Raw genomic sequence first — 27093 nt, 5'->3', positions numbered from 1 at the left:
CTTCTTCTCCCGAGCGTTGGTCTGGAAACTAGCATCCATCTCGCAACAGGGCCCCATTCTCGGTGTGGTGTAATTACAGTTTAAAATGATCACATTTTTATCAAAAGTTTTTAATATTATTGTTGACAAAAAAGTTCACGATAATTATTGTTATCGTTTTATCGCCCAGCTCTGATAGTGGTTACGGAAAGCAGAATGACTTCATTGTTATATTTTTTTTGTCCTTTTGCAGGTGGTTGCTAAGTTCATTTAGGTTAATTCATTTCTCAATGTACACATCAAGTGACAGAAAAGGACATAATTTGTTAAATTTTTGGTGATTTATGGAAAAGAAATAACATTGCCATAAGTATTCATTTTCAGACCCTTTACTAAATGTTAACTAGGAATCCTGTTTTGTGCTAATAGAGGCAGAAGTCCTATTGGGAATGATAAAACAAGTTTCACACCTGGATTTGAGGATCTGCTATCAGATCCCAGACAGTTCTATCAGAACCAGCTGGTGAATGTTGGGACCTAGAGGCGCTGTCTGTAAAAACGGCCGCAATATAACAGTAAATTATTTCATGTCTGAAATCTGAATACTTTCTGCACCAACCATACAAAACCTGACTACCTAAATGTGTCAAAATTTGTTTACATTGATTTACGAACACTCGTTCACTAAATTGCCCATGAAAACATAATTTGTTTGAGACAAAGCAACAACAATAAAATTGTTTATTAAACTTTATTAACAGTTTTTGATCAGGAAGAGAAATACTATCCCACAGTAATAGGGGAAGTACAAAATTAAGATAAACAGTTATGGGGGAAAAGAAATACATTAGACTACACCTATTACTTCAAATTCTTGCTCATTTTAGATTTCTGTTAAAACTAAATGATAAACTTGTTTTGAAAATTATAACAAAAAAAGTTCATACAGAGTTAGGGAATATCTAGTTCATTTTTCTGTTTTTTTGTTGTTGCCAAAAACACACATTCCACATTTTCTTTTCTATATCTTGATCAAGTGCTATAGATTAATTGGCACTGCTGTTCATTAAAATGAACAAGAAATTGTGGCAAAAAAGTAGTCACAACGTTTGCCCTCTGGGGGTTGAACGGAGAGCACCCATATTTTAATATCAAACATCCTTCATAGAAGGAGCATCAAGTCTTTTTGGATGATTTCCAAAATAATGAATTTTTGAAAGCAAAAAAAAAAAATGTAATTGATGATTGGAAAAAAAAAAATGGAACGATGATCTGTCCGTGTCAGCTGAGCCACCTTCTCTGACTAGATACTTCAGTTTAAGAGACTGACTTTCCAATCATGGTGAATCAAAGATTCACACGAAATGAGCTCAAAGTGCCTACAGCAAAATAATCTCCTGGTAAGCAATGAGCGTTAACTGCCGGTCAAAATGTCTTCAGGATGTGGGAGGCTGGAAAGCCTTTGATGAGGCAAGCATGGCACGTACTTTTGCCATCAGTTCCTTAAGAGAGGGAGAGATTGAAATAAGGTCAAGAGGTTTTTGCCTTCCAACAAGTTAGTCTTGGAACATTTGAAATGAAGAAGTAATAACATGGATTTGCTTCTTTCTACACTTTTATTCAGCTTTTAGCCTTCAAAGTACCTGCTACGCTCAAAACAGCGCTCCTATATTGACCATTAACTCTTGTTTCAGGGTACTTAGGAAATGGGTGGAGTAATAGAAACCACTGCTGGCTTACGCAATACATTTGATAATTGAGAGGAAGGGGAAACAAATGATGAAAACAATACTAATGCTCCATTATATGGAATATATATTGAATTTGTATGTCGACCTATTGAACTGTAATGTATATTATGTTGAATTTGCTAAAATGGACCAATTTGTGCTCACACACGTTTCTAAACTTACTAACAACCACATTGGAAGAAGTAAATATGGGCTGGTATCCGATTTTGACAGTATGAGAAAAAAATATCACAGCATCAAAAGGAAATCTTTCAAATCTCGTTTGACCTCCATTATTGCCAAACAAGGGTACATAACAAAGTATTGAGATGAACTTTTGGTATTGACCAAATACTTATTTTCCACCATATTTTGCAAATAAATTCTTTAAAAATCAAACAATGAGAGATACATAGATACATATATATATATATATATATATATATATATATATATATATATATATATATATATATATATATACATACATACACACACTTTAGACATTATATTAATGTAAAGATCAACCACATCCCCTCAAGAGTTAATGAATAAACCAGCAAAGTGAGTCTCTCTATGCGCATTCTATTGCAAGCGTATTTAATGACCATTGTAAACATCAGAAGTTGACATCTATTGATAATCATGCTGCCTGCTGTGCTCAGATAAATTATTTTACCCTTTTCATTAAAAGTCTCATCTACAAAACATGTTTACATATATTCCCTGTATAAATTAGCCTCCAGAGGTTTTAGAAAGCTAAACAAACATTTGTATAACGTCTAATAATAGGGCTGCTTCATGAATTCAAAGCAATTGTTTTAAGAGCGTTCAACACTACCTTACGCTCAACGTTCTCTAAGCTGCACAATTGCACACAAGACGCGCACACATGAATTAACTTTTTTCTGTAGCATTTTGCCCTGTAATTCAGTGAGTGACAGATGTCCAGCGAATGATAGGTTACGATGCAATTACACTACGCAGCCAATGACGGCATTGACAGTAGTTGCGCATGTGACATTGCGGCAGAGTTAAGTGAATGTGATACGTCGACTCCCCAAGCCAAAGTAAAAAGAACTGCAGTTCTTTTAAGTTAAAATGGCTGTCTGTCCAAACAGAAAAACAAGCGGTGAAACTGGTACTCGGACGTTTGGTCGCCTGGACGTTTGGTCGCCCGGACGTTTGACATGACAGCTGTTGAAACCAGCTCTCAAAATTATATTTATGAGAGAGAGATTTTTTCTAAATATCTACTGTTGAATCCAGCTCTCAAATTTATATTCACCCGGGCGACCAAACGTCCGGGCGACCAGACGTCCGGCGACCAAACGTCCGGCGACCAAACGTCCGGCGACCAAACGTCCGGCGACCAAACGTCCGGTCACGGGTGAAACTGGCTGGCTTTTTTCTTTTTTGAGTGAGAAAGGTCTGCTCTGCAAAACATGCAGCAAAACTAAAGTTGTAAGCGAGTGTTCCGATGGAAAAATTTGGACTAAATGTAAACGACTACTGCAACATTCACCCGAAAAGTCGTTTGAATCAAAATGTGAAGTGACACAAATACTGTTAAGATGTTACTGCCAATGGCTGTGCGTGACCTCCAATCCCTTTGAACTGGAAAGGCTAGTGGTCAATAAGAAGTTTCAGTGCCAGTGATGTGGATGTACGTCCGATTGATTTAATTTACCGGGATGCTAGTGGACTTTATGGTGACCCTGAATTATATTAAGTTTACTTCAAAATAAATTAAAAAAATCCAACACTTTTCCTGGTATTGACAATGGGCAGAGGAAGAAGAGAGAAATGTTCACATTGACAATGTGCTAAGTACTTTGCATCCAGAAACAGACTATATACAGGGTGTTCCAAAAAAATGTATGCACATTAAAAATAATTGTAAACGTGGTGTTTAGAATTTTATTATTTCAAAAGTGTGAGAATATTTGCAAGTATTATTTTTTATTAACTGCCATAATTGTACCTATTGGGCACCTGAGAATCCACATGTTACTGTCGACCGTCATGTCAATTTACCGGGAATTACTGTATGGTGTGGTTTATCATCAAGAGGATTAATTGGACCATTCTTTTTTGACGCAACTGTAACCGGTCCCATTTACTTGAACTTTCTGCAACAATCTGTTATGCCATGCATTAGAGACGATTTTGAAGATGAAGAGGTCTATTTTCAGCAAGATGGTGCACCCCCATATTACCATTGCGATGTCAGGTCCTTTCTTGATGAGGTTTTGCCAAACAAGTGGATTGGACGAAGAGGTTTTGTTGAATATCCTCCCTGTTCACCTGACCTCACACTACTCGATTTTTTCCTATGGGGATACCTAAAAGACCAAGTTTACGCTACGGAACCCGCAACAATTGCTGAATTAAGAGATGCCATTGAGCATGAATGCACCCAAATACCAAGAGAATTGTTTCATAATGTGAGCAATTCTATTGTTTGGCGTTGTCAGCATTGCCTGGATCAAAGTGGGCGCCAGTTTGAGAACAAGCAGTGAAATAACAGAAAAATTATACTTGTAAATATTCTCACACTTGAAAAAATAAAATTCTAATTAAACACCACGTTTAAAATTATTTCTAGTGTGCATATTTTTTTTGGGACACCCTGTATAGACTGAACCTTTCTGTTGATGGGTTAGCAAATGTGCGTGAGCTCACATCTGGGGAGTAATTCACAAACAGACAAATATCCAACCCTAAGCTCTGCTGACAGAAAAGATAAACTGTAATAAGAGGGTGTGGAATTGCCATATCACCAATGTTCCCTCTAAGCTGCGCACGTGCGCAATTGCGCACTACTCTCGTGTTCTCCGTGCACAGCAACATATGCAGCACACAAAATAAATTCCAACCTGACTTGTAAAAAACAAACACGTTACAATTTTTCTGTGCCATTTTGCAATGAAGACAAAAACGGCAATTTCGAATAAAACTATGACCAACACTGTGTACAGCCAATGATATGATGTGGTTCACGTCACGTGTTTAGTTCCGCAGCATGAGTAAATATTAACGACATTGATTGGCTGCGTTAGTTACGCGTTATGCCTGTTTTGCCGGGTAGCATATAGCAAACGGTTCGTTAGAGCTGCTGCCAAACCTTTATCATGGCAAAACGACCGGGCAGTGGCAGAGCAACTCAACAAGGCAAAGTAAAATAGAAATCCGGTTCTTTTAAGATGGAATGGCTGTCGGAGTATGTGCACATAGTAGAACAAGCAGTGAAATTGGGAGAGAAAGGTGTCCTCTGCAAGACATGCAACAAATCTAAAGTTGTAAGCGAGCTTTCCGGTGGAAAAATATTGCATATACAGTGGGGCAAATAAGTATTTAGTCAACCACAAATTGTGCAAGTTATCCTACTTGAAAAGATTAGAGAGGCCTGTAATTGTCAAAATGGGTAAACCTCAACCATGAGAGACAGGATGTGGAGAAACCCCCCCCCCCTGAAAATCTCATTGTTTGATTTTTAAAGAATTTATTTGCAAATCATGGTGGAAAATAAGTATTTGGTCAATACCAACAGTTAATCTCAATACTTTATGTACCCTTAATTGGCAATAACGGAGGCCAAATGTTTTCTGTAACTCTTCACAAGCTTTTCACACAATGTTGCTGGTATTTTGGCCCATTCCACCAGATCTCCTCGAGAGCAGGAATGTTTCGGGGCTGTCGTTGGACAACACGGACTCTCAACTCCCTCCACAGATTTTCTATGGGGTTGAGATCTGGAGAAAGGCTAGGCCACTCCAGGACCTAGAAATGCTTCTTACGAGGCCACTCCTTTGTTGCCCTGGCTGTGTGTTCGGGATCATTGTCATGCTGAAAGACCTAGGCACGTCTCATCTTCAATGTCCTTGCTGATGGAAGGAGATTTTCACTCAAAATCTCTCGATACATGGCCCCATTCATTCTTTCCTTTACACAGATCAGTCATCCTGGTCCCTTTGCAGAAAAACAGCCCAAAGCATGTTTTCCATCCCCATGCTTCACAGTAGAGTATGGTGTTCTTCGGATGCAATTCAGAATTCTTTCTCCTCCAAACACGAGAACCTGTTTCTACCAAAAAGTTCTATTTTGGTTTCATCTGACCACAGCACATTCTCCCAGTCCTCTTTTGGATCATCCAAATGCTCTCTAGCGAACCGCAGATGAGCCTGGATGTGTACTGACTTCAGCTGGGGGACACGTCTGGCAGCGCAGGATTTGAGTCCCTGGCGGCGCATTGTGTTACTGATAGTAGCCTTTGTTACTGTTTTCCATTTTCTAATAATTGCTCCCACAGTTGATTTCTTTACCCCAAGCATTTGACCTATTCCAGATGGTCTTGGGTCTTGGCCATAGTGGAGTTTGGAGTGTGAGAGACTGAGGTTTCGGACATGTCTTTTATACCGATAATGAGTTAAAACAGATGCTATTAATACAGGACACGAGTGGAGACCTCGTTAGAAGTTAGACCTTCTTGACAGCCAGAAATCTTGCTAGTTTGTAGGTGACCACATACTTATTCTCCACTCTAAGTTGGAAATAAATTCTTTAAAAATCAAATAATGTGATTTTCTGTTTTTATTTCCACATTCTGTCTCTCATGGTTGAGGTTTACCCATGTTGACAATTACAGGCCTCTCTAATCTTTTCAAGTAGGAGAACTTGCACAATTGGTGGTTGGCTAAATACTTATTTGCCCCACTGTAGATGTAAGATTCACTATCTCAAATTACACATTCAGCAGAAGTCCTTTGAATGAGAATGGGAAGTGAAAAGGACAGAGGTGATAAAATAAGGTAAAATTTAAGTTTGGATTGTGCATATTCTAGTGACATTTATTAAGATGTTTGATTCATAGATATTAATCATTAAATCTTATTATGAGTAGATCAATTATGGGTGGTAGACATGCACCTGCTTATGGCAGGTGTGATACTGGTGTGTGCCCATAGCGAGCAATTATGATGTTGCTCACACTGGTCCTCTGTGTGCTCAGGGAGGTTGTCTGTATGAAAAATTAGAGGGATCATTGCATATCACCCAGAGTGACTAGAAATGTACAATAAACACACTTGTCAGTGCTGGCTTGCACTTGCTTGTTCCTGTGTGGTCCTCGTAGCCTCATTTTCTTCCTTCGAGTGTGAGACCACGGTTACAAGGTACGCACAAGTCAAGCAACAAGCACCATAACGATCACTTGATGCTTTTTATATCCGTATTCCCTATTATGCCATTGATTAGAATTTTGGCAGTTCCTGCAACTAGCTTCACCTCAACATTCACCATCTGTTTTGCTTTACTCTTCACAGTCAATTCCAGGATTCCATTGATTAAAGGAAAGGCTTTGAACCACTACCTACGGGTTTTGATTCAATTTCAGACAAAAAAAAAAAAAAAAAAAAAAGAGACCGACAAACCAAGACTCGAATAACACAAAATGGAAGCAAAACCTCTTGGACAGGCAAGGTATGATGGTTCAGATTAAGAATCTATTTAAGTAAACCCTTGATGGTGTTCTAAATTGGAATTGTAAATAGAATGACATGTTTTGACAGGGTTGATGTACCAATCTCCATCAATGTAATTTATGACCTCATCCTCTAAAGCGTTTTTGAATAGTGCAAAACAAAAAGAACCCACCCCCGCGATTACTTCTGTGAACCCCGTAAACACAGCTTCTCAGTATGAAAACAAACAAACAATCATTAAAGGATAATGGCATTTTTAAGTAGCTTTCTATCATGCGGTCATGAGCCGTTTCAAACAGCCCATTGTCGAGCAGAACGTCACTGTACTTGTTTTAGAACAGCCGATGTCACTATGCATCTAATAAGACAATTAAACAAATCTAACAATTTCACATGCACCAGGGAAACATCAGTGTCCTCCTCTCACCAGTTCTGCCTAAAAGGAACAAACAAATCAATGTCAGCTCTACAGTTGTGCCGCTGATGCCAATTTAGTGGAAATGCTGGTTTCTTCAGGGTTTTGTTTTTTCACAATAATAATCTACCCTTACTTTGTGTGTGATAATACAACTTAATTTGGAACACCGCTTGCTTTACTTCCCGACTCTAGTTGGGTCTCCTGTTCTTTGGGTTCACTATCCTGGGATTAATCTGAGTTTTGTGAATGATAAACGAAATAATTCCTTAGAAAGAAGTAAATATTTATATACTTGATGTAGCGCAGATAGCCCACCTAATGGCTTATTTATACCAATTGCGGTTAGTCAGCGTTCACGTCACAGTTTTTCTCAAGCATAAAAATCAATCTGACAACTTTCATCGCCTGCAAAACATCTACGAGGTGACAGATGTAATTGTAGTCATGACGCACAAGTCAATTTTTTTACAGACGTCGCTACCCAACATCACGATATTGACATAATTCCCCCATGCTGAAAAGGAACGTTAGCACTGATACATAAATAAAAAATTCAGATTTCCTTAAAGCAAATGAAGCATTGTTGTCAACGAGGATTGTGGAATCTGTCCATATGCTCCATTGTCTTGAGAACTTAAGATGTTTATTTTTTATTTTTTCATGAGGCTGTAATTGTCCTGATGCAGAAAAAAAGGAAAACTTATGACAATTTCAATTTAATTTTTTTTGTGGGACGTGCCAACTTCATGTTTGATGTGGAAATCACGTTATTGCGAGATTGCTCCTGTATTTACGTATTCTCTTGAGATCCTTCATAATTTCCTGTCTGATCGCAGCAAATATTCGCAACCGATAAACTTTGTTCTGTAATGTTTTCATAGTAGTGATGCAGATGTATTTCCTGGGGAAGAATAATGCTGCAAGATGGATGCAACCCACTGAATTTGAAAACCCACGGCAGAGATGAGGAGAGGGGAAGGCAGTGTCTTACATAACAGCGAGTCGGAATGAGGCGAACAGCAACAAGGCTATTAGAATGTTTTGAATTTTTAATGCAGTGTTTGTAAAACATCACAGGTGGGGGTAGAGTAAATTGTCTAACAAGTAGCTATGACTCCCACAACTCTGCAGAAAGCAGGAGTGAGGAAGCAAGGGTGGGATGCGGCAAGAGGAGTACAGTGGTACCTCGAGATACGAGCTTAATTCGTTTCGGGACTGAGCTCATATGTCGATATTCTTGTAACTCGAACGAATGTTTCCCATTGAAATGAAGTAAAAACAAATTAATTCATTCCAACCCTCTGAAAAAAACACCCAAAACAGGATATTGGATTGGAAATTTATTTCTTCTAATTCGCCATCTATTAACAAAGTAACACATAGTTGTTTATATTACTGAAATGTGTTTAATAGAACTAAAGTTAGACGGATTTCGCGGAGGGTAGAGAGAGAGGGACATAGAGGGGGGTGAGGGGTAGGCTTAGCGGGGGAGTTTTAGCACCGGTGAATCGTAATATAACAAACAAATTAAAAATGAACTTGGATTACGATGCAGACACACACTCAAAAATAAGTTTAACCTAACCTTACACTAAACTTAATTCTAATTTTGTTTTATATTTTTATACCTTTCTTCTTCCGGCCGGGTTGGCTGTTTGCTCCGCCTCCACCCTGACTTTCACTATCGATGGGCTGTTTGCTTTTGTTTTGCCTTCAAAATATTCCAAAAATAACGCACGACCACTTGCCAACGAGAAGTAATATATACTCCTCGTACTAGCGATCGCTACGGCATTCGCGCTGAGTGACGGAAAAAAACCCTGAAAAAAATGCAACAATCCGCCCAGTGCTCGTAGATATCTGTTATACACGACAGAGATGCGGCAAAAAAGACAGTGTGCTAAAATTATAAACAGCCTCTCATGTCTTGGCCGCCTGGCTTTCTCGCATCTCGAAATTTGTCTCGTATCTCGAATTGCTCGTATGTTGGGGTGCTTGTATGTCAGGGTACCACTGTAGTGGCTTGGTTTTCAAACAGTAGCAGTAGTAGTAGTAGTAAGGAGTGAAAACGCCTCTCTAGCCAGATTTACCTCATTCAACTTTTCCACAAATCAGACATTTTAATTCCAGGAACAAAATGTGCACACGGATGAAGAGATTATGGAGAGTCGCCTGATGCCCACCATAAATTTTGCGAAGCGCAGCAGAATACAGTGATACCTTGACATACAAGAGTCGCAACATACGAGCAATTTGAGATACAAGTAAAATTCCAAGCAAATATTTGCCTTGAGAAACAAGACAAATTTTGACATACGAGCATACGAGATAGCCAGGTGGCCGAGACGCGAGAGGCTGCTTATGATTAAATTAAATTATTTTGTAGATGATGACATGAACTATATCAGATTTTTTTAACTATTATTATAGTTACTTATTCATGATAAATGGTGTTTTGGAGAATATATAATATTTTTTCTCTAATATATGAGATTTATGAATTAGCATTAGGGAAATGACCACAATACCTGAGTTATTTTGGACTGAACAGCAGATACTATCGATGCGGTCACAGGCTCTTTCTCCTGAGACGCACCCCTGCAGAGAGACAGGAGGAAGACAATAGGACATGCAGTATTGTTGGCGAGTGAGACAGAAAACATTCAACCCTATGTTCCAAAACATTAAAAAAACAAGGGAATCGGAACAGCCAAATGAGCAAATATATGCATATGACAAAAAGCGACAAAATTCGATTCAAAGAGAGGATCCGCTAAGAAGAGTAGGCTAACATTTTCCCTGGTATATGCGCTAACCTTGTGGTAAAGGACAACAAATGTTTGATTGCTGCGCGTACAAACAGGGGGTTTGCCATCAAGTACTAAGTGCTTTTGGTTATGGGATGAAATACTTATTTCCCTAATTTGAAATACAAATGAATTAAAATGTATTCTTCAAAGCTATTTTCTGGATTTTCATTTTGATATTTTGTCTCTCCAAGTTTAAGTACAACTATCATTAAAAGTATAGAATAAACATGCCTTTATTATTTGGTAAACAAACAAAATCACTGAAGGATCAAATGCTTTTTACACTCATTGTACTTTTATCATTTTAAAAAGATTTTTACGGTGTTGTATTAAAGATCGTGGAACAAATTAGGCCAATACAACGCAAAACATGTCTCTACTTGCAAATTTTTTTTATGGATCAATTAATTTCCCGAGTAGGTACCAAAGCAATCAAAACAGACAAAGCAAAGCCTACCTGGATTGGGCTAGGCTGGAGTTGGGGCTTGAAGATGGCGACAAAGCTCTATTTGGTGATGGGTAAGGAGAAACAGAGGAACCGGACATCTTTTTACTTCCTAATATGGAGCTCTTTCGTTTGCCAAGAGGGGAGCTGTGAGAAATTATAAAAATATTAAATGGAGACAGCAATACCGTGTTTTATTCTATAGTAAACACTCAAGAGTCTAAAATTTTCCCCAAAGTGGATGAGGCGCACAATAAGTTGGTGCGCCTTTTGTATGCACTAAATTCAAGATTCTTTAGATTTTTTCTGTATGACGCAGACCGCTTAACTGTTTGGGTGCATTTCTTGCCATCGACGCTACTTTTATACAGTGAAAAGGTGGTGGCTAGATGACAGGATGCGGATGTGAAAGCGGATGTCGCGGGGGATTTAAAGAATAGAGCATGTACCTATAAATGTCCGTAACTATCACTTATTTAGGTCTTTTGCCGAGTAAACGCAGCTTATGGAGAAGCACCACCAATTTCGTCATACGCAGTTTCTGGGTGTGATGACAAGTAGGCTTTTTGTTGTTGATGATGTCGACAGGGCCTATGTCCGATTATTATTAAATAGTGCAGTTATGTGTTGTGCGAAACAATATCAGTTTAACCCCCGAAAATGGCACATATTGTCCTTCTTGGTGCTTTCGCTTCATGAAATTGGTCCATATATCCATCCAGGCGAGAACTAGGGTGGCTCAGCAGCTTTCGGCAGACTACAAGGAAAAGATGACAGCCTTCTGCTCCTACTGCTGCAAAAAGATTCTCGACAGGTGTATCCAGCCCAAACACCACCAATATGGTAGACATGCTGCTTACTTTCGACATTCCGAAGAACCACACTGTCGGCAAGAAGGGAACCAGCACGGTCGCATTACGCACAAGGGGCCACGAGAAGGCAGCTTTCGCTGTTGTGCTTGCTTGCCATCGGAACGGTCAGAAACTAACACCATGGTGATTTTGAAGAGAAAGACGTTGCTTAGAGAAAACTTCCCAGCCATTGTTTTTGTCAAAGCCAACCAGAAAGGATGGATGGACCGGGACAAAATGAAACAGAGGCTTAATAAGGTGTATGTGAAGAGACCAGATGGCTTTTTCAAGACATCACTGTCGATGCTGATCTGCAACTCCATTAGCACCCATTTCACGGCTGAAGTCAAACACCAAGTTGAGCAAATGAACTCCGAGCTTGCCGTCATTCCGGGAAGCTTGACAAAAGAACTATAACCACTGGACATTGGCATAAACAGAGCATTCAAAACAAAGTTGCAAATGGCTTGGGAGCAATGAATGTCCGATGGTATACATAGTTATACAAAGACTGGCAGGCAGCGACAATTTATGAATGGATTGTGTATGCCTGAGCTCAAGTGTCGGCCAGCACTGTAGTTCGAGCTTTAGCCAACCCCGGCATCAAGTTCACGGAATACAGCGGCAACAACTTTGATTCAGAGTGAAATGGAGCGTACCGTGTTGGACAGCAAACTTGCTCACTTGGCTCAACTCTATATCAGATACCGAAGATGAAGAGTTTGGGGCAGCCCGGTGTGTGAGTGGTTAGCGTGTCGGCCTCACAGCTCCGGGGTTCTGGGTTCAAATCCAGGTCATGTCTACCTGTGTGGAGTTTGTATGTTCTTCCCGGGCCTGCGTGGGTTTCCTCTGGGCACTCCGGTTCTGGTAGGCTGATTGGAAACTCTAAATTGCCGCTAGGTATGGGTGTGAGTGTGCATGGTTGTCTGCCTCCCTGTGCCCTGCAATTGGCCGGCCACCGAGTCAGGGTGTACCCCGCCTCTGGCCCGCAGTCAGCTGGGATAGGCTCCAGCACCGCCCCAGACCCTAATGACGATGAAGCGGTTCAGAAAATGAGATGAGATGAGTTTGATGATTTGTAGATGTTTAAATGCGTTAACTTCTATTAACGTGAGTACATATTACCTCAATAAAGCACAATCAAACTTAGCTTTGCTTCTGCTGCCTTTCAAAAAAAGACATGCGAGCATAACATACGCTAGCATAGACCTGGGCGATAAAACGATAATATTTTTTTTGTCAACAATAATACTAACATTTTTCGATAATATTTGATGATTTTAAACTACAATTACACAACCTGAATGCTGCAAAGAAGGGAGGCGCTGATGCAAAATGAACGCTAGTTCCAGCCCAACATTCAGTAGAAGAAGAGGTTGGTAATGAAATGCTTTTTTTAGTATGGTTTGACGTGATAATTATGAATAGATTGATCATTTTTTCTTTATCATAACAATTTTTTCCATATCGCCCAGGGCTATGCTAACATAAAATACGCTAAGCCGAAGCGCCTTTTCTATTGGTAAAAAACAGAAATTGCACCTGCGCTCAGTCGGTAAACCCTATAAGCGTGAGGAATTTTTTGGGGTGGTGGTGGTTTGTTTAGTTGGAAGTTTAAATTGTTTGGAAAATCAAATTGTTCTAGTTAAGAACAATGTCTTCTTAGCATGTTGCCATCATCATTATTTTAATAGAACCCAGAAAAAAAATATTAGTACTTGCTAAAAAACATCCGCTCCTGGTAGAAGATGTCTAAAAACTATGTAAAAGACATAAAAAGTAAGATTAATAAATGTTTCTTATGTTTCTCAATGTATTATTGGTTTGACATTTGAAAATGCTGTTGACATAAGCTTATTCTTCAATTTTCTGTTGAACCAGAGCTAAGGGGCTTGTAGAAATGACTTAATTCAGACATACTTTTGATAACTGCTTGAATTCATATACCAGGCATTGCCCGTCTACTGCGACACAATGGCCAAAAATCTTTTGATTCCTTCCTTTCTTTACAGCACAGATTCAATTGCAAGTGGGAAGAGCACCATTTCACAAGTTTGATCAGAAATGACCAATCGTTTATTAAAAGTAGTGAAAGAGTAGGATCTCTACTAACAGCCAAAGGGTTTGAACTGTTTGTCCTCTTTTGTGTCATACAGTTGATGCATAGTAATTGGCCTATAATGGATGAGAAAAATATAATCTTCCTACAATTAATGTCCCATTCAAGATTCGATTAGCATTAAGGGTTTGTCTGGTCAAGTTTTAATTTTTCTTGCTCAACTCTGGGAAGGAAAAGAACCAAAGGAAAGTTTATTGCAGCTTGTCAGAGCAAAATACCCCTTTGGTGACTGTTACTTGCTTCAGGGAGGGAATGATCAACCACATCTTAGATGCGCTGATTAAAGCTACAATGGAAAAGTTACGTTCATTATCAAGCTACCAGGAAGTGACAACAGTGTATCAATGTCTAAATGGGATACTCAAGGCTACAATTTCACAATTGATTGCTTCAATGGATTTACTGTTGATTTCAGCATGAAGCTACTATTCCCCTATAAATTAATTTAATGCGTCTGTTACAAAAGCGAGAAAAGGAGGACATCAGTGCATGCCCTGTGCAATGTTTAATTACTTTTCACTCTTAGACTCTTGTGTCTAACAGTTAGTCTGATCAGCTACCAAAAAAATCCTCACAAGTAAACATGGAGCAAAGCATTATTTTCCACGATCTATCACATCTAGAATTGTCTTGAAACTGCAAATAGGGTTTTGATGAGTCCCAATGTAATTTATTAAAGTCTCATCTCATCTTTTTCTGCTTATCCAAAGTCGGGTTGCGGGGGCAGCAGCTTCAGCAGAGAAGCCCAGACTTCTCTCTCCCCATCCACTCTATCCAGCTCTTCCAGGAGGACCCCAAGGGGTTCCGAGTTGCCGGGAGACATACTCTCCCCAGCGCGTCCGAGGACGGCCCGGCAGCCTCCTACCGGGGGGATGTGCCCGGAAGACCTCCCTACGGAGGCGTCCAGGGGGCATCCTGATAAGATGCCAAAGCCAACTCATCTGGCTCCTCTCGAGGAGCAGCGGCTCTACTCCGAGTCCCTCCCGGATGACCAAGCTTCTCACCCTATCTCTAAGGGAGAGTCCAGACATCCTGCTGAGGAAACTCATTTCAGCCGCTTGTATTCGAGATCTCGTTCTTTTGGTCACGACACACAGCTTGTGACCATAAATGAGGGTGGGAACGCAGATCGACCGGTAAATAGAGAGCCTCGCCTTTTGGCTCAGCTCCTTCTTCAGCGATGCAAAGTCTCAATTAAAACCCTTTGAAAATACCATTGTCCTAGCCGATGTTCCCTCTAAGCTGCATACGTGTGCAATTGCGCACTACTTTTGTTTTGCTTTGCACAAAATACAATTCAACCTGAATTGTAAAAAATAAACCCATTACAATTTTTATCTGTGACATTTTGCAATGCAACTCAGAGTAGCAACCTGTCACTGAAAAGCGACGACAAACGGTAGCTCCGGATAAAAATATGATTAACACTGTGTTCAGCCAATGATATGATGCGGTTCATGTTTCTGATGATATGATCTGTTCCTCAAGATCAGTCCCAGACTGGTCTCCGCTGAACTATTTTCAAGCCATCAAATGTTGTTGCCTACCCGTATCTCAGCCTTGCTGTTGCCTTGTGTCACCCACCTGTTCTCAATGTCTCGTTAAGTCATGCCTGCGTATTTAAGACCCCTTTGTTGTTAGTTTATTGTTGCAATGTTGTCAAAGTCACGTCAATGTTTGCTGTGCGTTTGTTTCCAATGATATGATGCTGTTCATGCATCCATGTATGTTTACTTACACTGCTTGAGTTAATGTTAACGACATTGATTTTAATTGGCTACGTAACGGGTTATGCAGCCAATTAATGTAATTATCAGCGCTAGTGTTTTGCATTTTAGGATATTCACCAAGAGTTCGTTGGACCTGCTGCCAACCCTTTTTTTATGACGAAACAACCGGGCTGTGGCAGAGCCACTCAAAAAGACAAATTAAAAAAGAATTGCGGTTCTTTTAAGACGAATGGCTGTCGGAGAAAGTGTGAATCGAAGAAGTAAAACTCGGTGACATTTTTTCTTTTTCAAGTGATAAAGGACTGGCTTGAAAAACATGTTGCGAAGCCAAAGTAGCAAGCGAATTCTCGGAGGAAAAAGTGTGGACCGAATGGAAGTTCGACTATCTCAAGCGTCACACTAAGCACAAAAGTAATTTGAATTCTGTTGGAATTGTATGAAGACGCAAGATGGGAATGGGGATCAGTACATTATTGCAGGAATGCGCAAAAGATCGAGAGAAGAGGAACGAGCTGTCACACAAATAGAAATCCAACCCCGGGCAAGTCAAAGTTCTCATCGACAATATTCTACTCACCATCAAAATGAATGCATCAATGCTGTATGTTCAGCAAATCCACAATCACATGGCGAAGTATGCGAGTATACCGGAACGCTGGCGAAGTAAAAACTATGCCTCTGAATTTGTGAACTCAATCAATGAGATGAGACGCAGAATGAGACAATGTGCAATGTTAAAAATGCACCCTGGCATACCCTGATAGTAGACGAGAGCACAGACATAACAGTGAAGCAAAAGCTAGTCTTGTAAATCAAATACAGGGAGAAAAATGACCTCAACTATAAAACTGTGTTCGGAGGAATCATCCAGCTGACAGAATGCACTGCTCACGATATTGCGCAGGAAATAATTCAGTTTTACTCCTAGCATGGACTGGATTTGAAGAGAATGGTGATGCTGAACTCCGATGGTGCCTCAGTAGTGCTAAAAAAGCAACACAAAGTTGCAGCTTTATTAAAGCGGCAAATATCCCACCTAACAGAACAGTATTGGGTTGCACATAGAGAGGATTAGGCATTGAATATGCCTGAAAAGATGTGCCCTTCATGCGAGATGTGGAAACTTTTCTTAGAACTATATATTCCACTTTCTCTCGGTCCACTCTAAAAAAGTTTCACCTGTTGTATCCCTTCTGGCTTCCCATCCCTTGTGTGACCAGGTGTTTGTAGTTTGTCATCAACCCCTGGTATTGTATTTAAACCCGTGTTCTGGCATGTCTTTGGTGGGAGTATTGTTTTGTGCTTCGTGTTTCCTGTTGGATTGAGTGAGTAATGTTTTGCCTCTGTCTAGTTTGATTAACCTTGTCTCAGGTTGTTGTATGATTATTTTGGCATTAAAAGACTGAGTAGTGCACCAGCACTTCCCTCTCGTCTTTTGCTTACCACATCATGGGTTCGACTTCGCTGCGCAGCTGAGGCAAATCATGACAGTGGCCACAGCGAGCACTTCTGATGTTGCTCACAGTGGTCCTTAGTGTGCTCAGGGAGCTTGTCTGTATGCCCAGACATATGAGAAATTAGAAGGAATGTTGGTCTTAGCCTCCCTGTTTCCCTGCGATTGGGTCTACCCCCGTGTTCACGCCCAAACGTGACAGAAGGGCGCAACCAATTTAGGGACTGAGTGGAAAAAAGTAGCGGCGTGCTTGCGTACCATCAGCCCCCTTTGGCGTTGAGGAGTGCACAGGTTTGAATGCCTTGCGGCAAGGACTGCATCGGTTAAGCTCCCTCTGGCGACCAGTGTCGAGCTGCTTCTGGCCCATCCGGTGGTGAGGAGTGTGCCACTTTGACTTTGTCCGGCAGCGAGGACTTCAGCGCTTGACCTCCCTCCAGGGAGGAGAACATTGCTTCAGCTCCCTCTGATTTTTCAGGGGGCCATGCTGAACAACCTCCCTACAGGCCTGCTTGCTGGTTCCTCAAGATCAGTCCCAGACTGGTCTCCGCTGAACTATTTTCAAGCCATCAAATGTTGTTGCCTACCTGTATCTCAGCCTTGCTGTTGCCTTGTGTTACCCACCTGTTCTCAATGTGTCGTTAAGTCATGCCCGCATATTTAAGACCCCTTTGTTTGTTAGTTTCTTGTTGCAACGTTGTCAAAGTCACGTCAATGTTTGGTGTGCGTTTGTTTCTCCGGCTTTTGGTTCATTTTGTAATTTTGGATTCCCTGCTTTTGTTTGCACTTTTCTTTTAGGTCTCTTTTTACTTAAAACTCTTTGAGGATATCATTGTCCAGGCATCCCTATTTCCCTGCGATTTAGTCCATACACCTGTGTTCACATCCACACACCCGCACAACTTGACACCTTTGCTGTGAAAGTCAACGCCATTTACTTAAAGGAAAGTATTGAAATTCCAGCACAGGACATTTAAACCCCTTTGTAATAAACTGCTTAGTAACTGTACTGTGCTTAAACTAGTAGATTCACCTGGATGTAGAATGCTCTCTGGGAAGGCGAGAGCTATGGTGATGAGACCCGTGATTCTTGACATCATGTCTCCGCTCTGATGATGGACCTTCCCGGGCCTTTCTTCGTGGAGAGTGTGAACGAGATCTTGTCAGACACACAAAACCACCCGGGTATAAGACAGCGCTCAAGAGGAACTTACAGAGATCTCAAAATACCCCCAGGGTAGAGCTGGGCAATATGAAAATAATTGTTATCACGATAATTTATTTTTTTAAATTATCAGTCGATGTTGATAATTATCACAGTAACTATCACGAAAGCTATGAAGTTATTTTCTTTCCTTCTTACTGATAACCTCTATTTGGTACCTAACTATCCTCCTGAGGTAGAGCTGGGAAATAAAACGATAACGATAATTATCATGAAATAATTTGTCAACAATGATAATAATAACTTTCGATAAAAATTCGATAATTTTAAACTGCAGTTATACCACCCGACCATAACAGAGAATGGCAGCGCTGTTGCGACCTAAATGCTATTTCCAGACCATTGTTCAAGAGAAGAGGACGATAAGCAAATGTTTTGAGCTTGGTTAGCAATAAAGACTAACAGGGGGTATGAACAGAAAAGGACAATAACGGTCAGAATGAGCGATTATTAGATGCAGGACAACACAGACCATATCAACTAAAAGATCCAAGTAAATTCTCCTTGTTGTTTTCTTTCTTTTTCTTTTTTTTATCTCTTGTAAATACCTGTGCAAAAAGAGCAGCCTTATTGAAAATGTCATTAACCTACTGTCCTCATTTGAGGACAACCTGTAATATTTTTCTTACTTGGTATTAAGAGGTTTCCCCATTTTATGTAAATATTCTGAAAACGTTGCAAAAAAAATCTTATCTTGGGTTAAAATGGGTTAATTTCATCCAACTTTAAACATTTTTTTTGTAAATGGTAATATGGGATAGTGATAGTTATCGTGATAATGATTGATAGACTGATAATTTTTATTGTGAAAACAATTTTTGTCATATCGCCCAGCACTAACTGGAACCGATTAATTTAGCAAGTAGAGGTACCATATTTTGCTGTTTAATACACCCCCACATTTAATATACTATATATTAAACGGCAGGGGTAAATTAAATGGTGCACAAACGGGAAGGTACGATCCACGATGCACTCTCTATGCCGTGACGGGATGCATCAATGTTTTGCAGACTAAAACTACTTACTGCTCAGGTTAAAACTACTTACTGCTGAATAAAGTCTGACTTGGAATTTTAATGAACTTAAGTATCTATAATTATGCCCCCATGAACACCATACAAATCTTACCAAAAAAGCTGAATTACCATTTAATATACCCGGGTATATTAAACGACAGGGGTATATTAAATGGCGCACAAACGGGTGGCTCAAAAAAGCAAAAATCATTTAATGTATATTAAACTGCAAAATACGGTACCAATCTACATGCACACAACTAGCCAGATATTTTGTAAAAACAATTGTCTGATATTAATATTGGATTGAATAATTTTCTTACGAAACAAGCACATTAGTTAAATTATTCCCCAAAAATATTTTACGATAAAACAAGGACCCATAATCTAGTTCAAATGAAATGTTAAAGAATAATACCTGTTTTGGATTTCACACCCAAAACCATGTTAAAAAAACAAGTAAGACCTAAATTAAGAGATATTCAATTTTCAGTGAATCTTTCTAAAATTGATCGGGCAACAGAAATATGCAAATTTTGACATTGGGAGTCATTTTTTCATCGACCAAATTATTGATTTTTGTTTCTCATTATTATTGTTCTAGAATGGAAACTAGATCTGGGGTTACACATCCCTACTTCAAAATACACCATTCTTTAATGTTTGTGACTGTGTTTTGGGTCATTGTCCGTTTGAAAAACCCATGACCTGTGACTGAAATCAAGCTCTTTGGCATCGGCAACACATTTCTGTTTATGGTTACAAAAAGTCTAGAGCAGCGAGAGCCCCTATCCGGTCTGTTTCACATATCTCTCTCCACCTACACACCTGAATCAAATAATCCAGATTGGTATCTAGCTTCTGGACAACTTGCTGATGAGTTGATCATTTGATTCAGGGGTTGTAAAGGAGGGAGATATGGAAAATAGACTGGATAGGGGCTCTCGAGGACCGAAGTTGGCCACCCCTGGTCTTGACGGTCTTATGATTTCATTGTATCTTAATTTTTTAAATAAATATTTTAAAATAAAACCTAAATATTTTGTATTTCATATAATTGATTGACAGTCAGCACTTGAGTCGTATGTGGTTTGAACATGAATGTTACCGACTACAGGCCACGCTGCCTTTTCCCGTAAAGCAACAACGTTTTGTTAATGCAAATTTGGTATTCTTGTTAAACAATAATCTTTTCTTTGATCCAATTGAATAATTTCTTAATGTTGGCTTCAATGCCTTAGTCCCTTTAAGTCATGTGGATGGGCAATAAAAAAGATGTACCCTATATTTAAAGTAATCTGTATGCGAGATGAGCTGATTTAAATGACTCTTACCGTGACCTGTGAGACCTTCGATAGGCACTGGAGAGGTGTTTGCTCTTTGTCCTCGATGTAGACCTTGACCGTGACCTCCTCTTGTGTTTTTTCTTCTTTTTGTCTTTTTCCCTTTCCTTATCCCTATTTCTGTCAATTTCCTGCTCTCGATCTCTGCGTCTGTCCCGATCAGTGTCTCGGTATCTGCCTTTTTTGGAGTTTCTGTCTCCACTTCGAGATGGAGAGTAGTGTGATGAGGAGGGTGCCTCCCTGCTATGACGGCTTCTTCGACTCTCGGAGTGAGACCTTTCTTCCTGAAGATTTGCGGATTTAGAAGAGGAAGCTTTTGACAGCGGTAGATCAGACAGAACAGAGAGGGCCTCTTGCATCTAGAAACAGACAAGGGGTATGGTAATTCAGAAAAGTACTGGGCATGTTGAGCCGCAATTGCATTAAACCCTTGTTGAAATTTGAAAGCCAAAAAATGACAATTCATTGATTAAATTCCACAGCCACTTTTTCAATGTGATGTTAGTGACAGCTGCCTTTTTCTAAAAACACTTAACAGAGCCATTAATTTAGAGATGCAATGCAAATAAATTGGTTGCAATGTTATGTTCAACAATGTCCAGAGTTTTGAAAATATCGTGGGTTGATTTTGGCACATTCTTTTTAAATCATCCAATATTACAGACAGATAGACACAAAACGAAACGAGAAACGAGCCATTGAAAATAAACTATTCAGAACTATAACAGGGATACAGTGTACCTTCAGAAAAGTTAACGATATCAATCAATTCTTCCAATACCCAACAAAGTGAAAACTGTGCAATTGGACAAAACATTAGACAAAAAGGAAAGTGAGGAATGAGGGAAAACTAAATGGATGCCTAATATTGGTAGAAGCAGCAGCAGTAGATCAAAGCAGAAGGCAGAACTGGCAAGGTCTGGAAAGCTGAATGCATAGAACAACTAATAGTTATTTAAAAAAAATAAAAACAACCAGGTAAGTCAGGAGAAGAATATTTATCACACCTTTCTGTTGCCGCCCTATCAGGCGAAGATAATGAAATGACAGCAGGGTTTGTTTAAAATTAGGTCTGACTTGTGGAAAGCTTACCCCAACAGTCTGAAAGACGTCAAATTATCTCACCTGCTTGGGCAAGATACACATACATACTTATGTTAGAGCCGTATCAAGAGGAAAAATACCAACAGTGTTTATGGAAGGTAGTATAGATCGAACGATTATTGGTCGTGCCGATTATTGCTGCCGATATTTGGTGATTTAACATATCGGTATTGGCCTTTTTTATTCAGACCATCCGATATAAAGATATCAGTTTAAAATTGGGTTATTTCTGCTAATTTGCCTCGTTTGTACCGTGACGCCCCAACGTGCCAAGCGCAATATTTACACCTTTTTTGAACACGCATATCTGACTATTTTAACAATTAACAGGCTCATCAGGATCTTAAGTGGTGTCAATAGCATCGCCTAAAATTAACGACCTGTTGAAGCTGCTCGTTAAGTCGAGGCTTTGATGTTGTTGCCGCTGCCATGCTTCAATTCGGTGCCCTTTGTTTGTAATGAAACAAGTCTCATCTGCCTTTCCTCTGAACTATGTGCCAAGTGAGTTTAATGATGTAGACACTCGTAGCCTAAAAAATGCAGGCAGACATAGAGGATCTTAAGATAAAGTCCCATACAGTAAAATACACTCCACATATGGATTACCATATTTTCTGACATATAAGCCGCATTCGTCGCTCAAAAAAGGATGACTGAATCCAGGGCACAACTTATATGCGCACATATTAGGCTTGACTTGCACGAAACTGCAAAGTGACAAAGATGAAATGCCATTAAACTGCAAAGTGACAAAGACAAAATGCCATTACGCAAGACAATGCAGCTGATAGGGTCAATTATTTCAAAAGAGAAAAGATAAACAAATAAAACACTGAACAAAATTTATATTGACGTCTATGAATGAAATTCAAGGAAAAAAAATATGTATCTTGCATAAAACATGAAAAAACTCACTCATCCTGGACTTCAGACGGAACAAGCCCGCTCCGCTCTGATGACCTCACTTGGACTACTTAATTTATTTATTATATATTGATGATTTATTTGTCTGTTTGTTGTTATTTGTAATACATGACGAAAACTTTAAATGTAATTTTGCTGATAATATATAATGACAATAAAAACATTCAATTCAATTCAATTACTTGTGCCTGCCATTACTCGCTCAGGGCGCCGCCATCTTACTGTAGTTAAACGTACTCTGACTGGCCAGATGCGAGTAGCCTTGATACATGTCATACCATTCCACCACATGCCAATAGTTGTTAAGGCTGATCGAACGTCTTGCGGTCAATCATTAAAATATCTCATGCTATTGTTGCACCAAGAGACTTGGTGAACACTAGGCCGCAACGGACAGACTTCCTGGTTGTACTGCTCACGTCACTTATTTTTGAATTTGTCTACGTGACGGCAACATATCTTGCATTTACAATTTATTTACTATAGCGCGTTCCAGAAGGCAGCAGGTTGGAGTGGTGGAAGCCGGGATGCGGACTGTTATAAAAGAGAGTACGCATCCCCGCTTCCACCACTTCAACCTGCTGCCCCATGGAAGGCGCTGCAAAGCTATAACTGCAAAGACAAACAGACTCAAGAGCTGTCACCATACTCAACTCGAGTTCTGCACCTAGGACCTAATCAAGACTTATTACTACTACTTAAACTACTTGGTATTTAGCATTTTTACCACTAATCTATCTATTACTATTTTGGATTGGATTGGATAACTTTATTCATCCCGTATTCAGGAAATTTCGTTGTCACAGTAGCAAGAGGTTGAGGATACAGAAATAGGAAAGGCATTTTAGCCATAAATAGATAGGTAATAAGTAAGTTAATTAATAAATAAATGAATAAATATATAAATAAATAAGCGTGTTGCTGAAATATATACACATACACATACGTGTACATATACATATATATAAGCACATATATACATACATACACAGATGTATGTTTTGTGATTTATTTATCATAACAATTTAGTGATTATTTATTATTACTATATATTGATTTCTACGTGTTTGCCTGTTTGTTATAGCGTCCATAGACTCAGCGAGTGGTGCAACTAGGTGCTGAACGTCTCCAAAACCGTGGCACCATCCTGGAAACCCATCCTGGACTTCTGACGGAACAAGCCCGCTCCACTCTACTAACCTCACTTGGACTACTTATTTATTGATAATTTAATGATTATTTATCCACAATATATATTGATTGTATCTGCTTGTTTGTTGTTGCGTTCCTGTATCTGCATTCTCACCCTCTTGCTACTGTCACAATGAAATTTCCCGAATACGGGATGAATAAAGTTATCCAATCCAATCCAAATGTCAGGTGCGATGATTTTTCCTTCAAAGTAAGACATTTGTACTCCTTATTAAAACCATGAATATACAGGTGAAAATTGTGAAACAGGGGTCATTAGGGTCACGGGGGTGCTGGAGCCCATCCCAGCTGTCTCCGGGCCAGAGGCTGGGGACACCCTGAATCCGTGGCCAGCCGATCGCAGGGCACAAGGAGACGGACAACCATGTACACTCACACCCAAACCTAGGGGCAATTTAGAGTGTCCAAACAGCCTACCATGCATGTTTTTGGAATGTGGGAGGAAACCCATGCAAACCCCACACAGGTGGACCGACCTGGACTTGAACCCAGGACCCCAGAGCTGTGAGGCCGACGAGCTAACCACTCGTTCCAACGATTTTAATGCAATTTTGGGGTGCGGCTTATACACGGATGTGGCTTATATGCGAGACAATACCATAATCATGCTTCGTTCGTAAGATTTCAACCTTTTAAACTTTAATACTGTTTTATCAACACCAGGGTAATTTATTTAACTAGATCAAGGTTGGGCAAACCGGTCCTCAAGGGCTGCTGTGGATGCAGGTTTTTGTTCCAACTGATCCAACACAGACAGTTTAACAAATGAGGTTTCTGCTGAAAAAAGAAGCACCTGACTGCCATCCACTGATAGTACTTCTAACATACCAGATTGATGGAAAAGTTTCCTTTTGTGGTTTGGAACGAAAACCTGCACCCACTGCGGACCTTTGTGGAATAGTTGGCCCAGCCCTGACCTAGATGAATACTTCAAGCGAAAGAAGTGCTCGTCGTGCTCAATTTCTCATGTGAAAATGTTATCTCTAAGTGAGTGTTGCAAGAATTTTCGCTCGGGAATATATACCTCTTTATTTTCCTAGTTTGGTAATTTAAAAGGATTTTGAACCTAAGGCATATTTTGTCTTTTTCTGTATTACCCTTCTTCAACATCTCAGCAGCAGCTTAACAATGCGATAAAGTGAATCTATGAGAAATGTCTATTTGCAAAAGGGTGCAAAACATGTTTCTGTTGGAGCTTCGACACGGTAATTTTGTGTCAACCTATTTTCATAGTCGGCTGACCTGGGTTATTTTGCCCATTGTCCAATGTAACTTAATATCAGCTACTGTATTTTCACACCTTAAGGGCACACTTAAAAGTATAACATTTTCTCTAAAATGGACACTGTGCTCAATCAGTCAGTGTGCCTTGTGTATGCATTAAATTCAAAATTCTGTATGACCCTGACAGCTTGACTGATTGGTTTCATTTCTTGCCAACAGGCTACTTACAGCCAACCCAGCGGACATGTGTTCTTGTGGTCAAATGAGCAGACCCTAAAAATATCCCGCCCACGTACTCCAAGGATTAAGGTAAATCAAAACATCCCAGACGAGTGGCAGGCCAGTTAACTTCTGTGTGCTCGTAGCGTTTTAACCCTCAAAAACTCAATCGTCCAAGAAACAACACCATATAGCTAGCTATACAGGGGAAAGGCCTGGCCTGAATGTCAACAGGATGTGGGTGTGAAAGCTTGGAAGACTCAAGCCATAAATCAAACACGAAAGAGCAGCAGGGAGAAGCAGCATGGTGAACAGCTTGGGAGCGATGGGTCTTGGATGGCAAACATACTAGTTAGTGCCGCACGAGTTACGTGATGATTTGGAATGGATTGGGGATGCCTGGGCTAAAGTGTTGGTGAGCACTGTAGTTTGAGCTTTCGTCAAAGTTGGACTAACTATTATGGAACCCCACGGCGACAACCCGACCGTGACATCGAGATGGAACCCAGAATGTTGGATGGCAAACTTTCCCACTTGCCCAAACTCCATGTCGGATACAGAAGATGAGGACTTTCATGGATTTGTAGATGTTTGATTGCTTTGACTTATAGTAGTGCGAACACACATTAACGTCAATAAAACATAATGAAACTCAGTTTTGCCCCTGTCGCCTTTTTAAAGCACGTGTCATGCTAGCACTACAATATGCTGCACTCATTGAGTCGGAGCACCTTGTGCATCGGCAAAATACAGAAATTGCACCTGCAACTAAGACAGCGTCCTTTCAGTCGGTCTGCCCTATAGGTTTGAAAATATGATATATAATTGCCTTGGGGTTTGGCCTCACCCAATTAAGCAGGGCATTATTAACATGGAATTGCAAACTGTCACCACAGCCACTTGTTTTAAATGGTAAGTGGCATGCGCTATGTATGGCTGTCACACCCAATTAGTGGATTGCTGAATTTAAAAAATGTAAAGATGCCACATGCAATTGAAGCAAAGTGTCAAGATCCACCTGAAGTGTTTATTAGGTGTCTAAAACAAAAGTGCTGCCTCTACTCCTGGATGGGTAGTTTACAAACTTTCACTGCTTGATAGAAAGCAATTCATGAAAGCCCATCACTGAGACTATGGTTGTCTGCCAAGCCAGTTTCCCAATTTAATAAAGGCAGTATTTGCCTCTCAAGCGCAAATTTTGGTATCAAATATTGTAGACACATTGCTCACATCACAGCTCCACATTTTAGCCAACCACAAATCCTTGATAATGCAACTGTTGGCGATAAAAACAAGCTGTTAACAGTGGCACTCTTAAAAAATCCAACCGCGTCTATCTCCAGAGGCTGTGTGTCAGACACTCACAAAAATAAAAAATATCACAGAACATCACATAATACAAAGGATCATGTTTGTTGAGTGAAGGTACAGCCATAAACACAATGCCAAAGTAACATATTGTTTCCTGCTGTTGTACAGTGCTGTTTGCTATTATGGTCTATTACCTTTGTGTAACAAAGAAGTGTTGACTTGCAATGTGATAAGCAGAGGTTTGCAGAAAGGGGTTAAAAAAAAGAGAAAGGCATATGTCCAATCACGTGGCTCTTTTAAGGGTTCTGCTGTGAATTTAAATTATTTTGTCACTAGTAGACCTCCAGTCTATTTGTACTGGGAGGGCTAACAGTGAACGATTCAATGTTCATTCACTGTCTGCATGCGCAGTTTAAATGGATTGGATGTCTATCGCCGTCAATGACAGCAAATGAGTTAAATTGGACCTAGTATATGCGGTTTGTCAATTTATAATC

General features: G+C 39.9%; 1 protein-coding gene across 1 annotated transcript in view; it reads right to left on the bottom strand.

Annotated features, from left to right (window-relative positions):
* Positions 1-702: 702 nt before the first annotated feature.
* Positions 703-27093, bottom strand: part of sfswap (splicing factor SWAP) — a 51561-nt gene continuing 25170 nt past the window's right edge. Inside the window, exons 15-19 of the mRNA XM_077622084.1 lie at positions 20594-20961; positions 18049-18174; positions 10878-11012; positions 10139-10208; positions 703-1481 (exon numbers count right to left, since the gene is read on the bottom strand). Coding sequence (XP_077478210.1) covers positions 1416-1481; positions 10139-10208; positions 10878-11012; positions 18049-18174; positions 20594-20961 — 765 coding nt within the window. The 3' untranslated portion in view covers positions 703-1415. The remainder of the gene's footprint in view (positions 1482-10138; positions 10209-10877; positions 11013-18048; positions 18175-20593; positions 20962-27093) is intronic.

The sequence above is a fragment of the Stigmatopora argus genome, chromosome 16 (genome assembly GCF_051989625.1).
Source record: "Stigmatopora argus isolate UIUO_Sarg chromosome 16, RoL_Sarg_1.0, whole genome shotgun sequence".
In the NCBI taxonomy this organism is placed as follows: Eukaryota; Metazoa; Chordata; class Actinopteri; order Syngnathiformes; family Syngnathidae; genus Stigmatopora; species Stigmatopora argus.
Note: the sequence above shows the minus strand (reverse complement) of the source record. Positions and strands in the feature narration are given on the sequence as shown.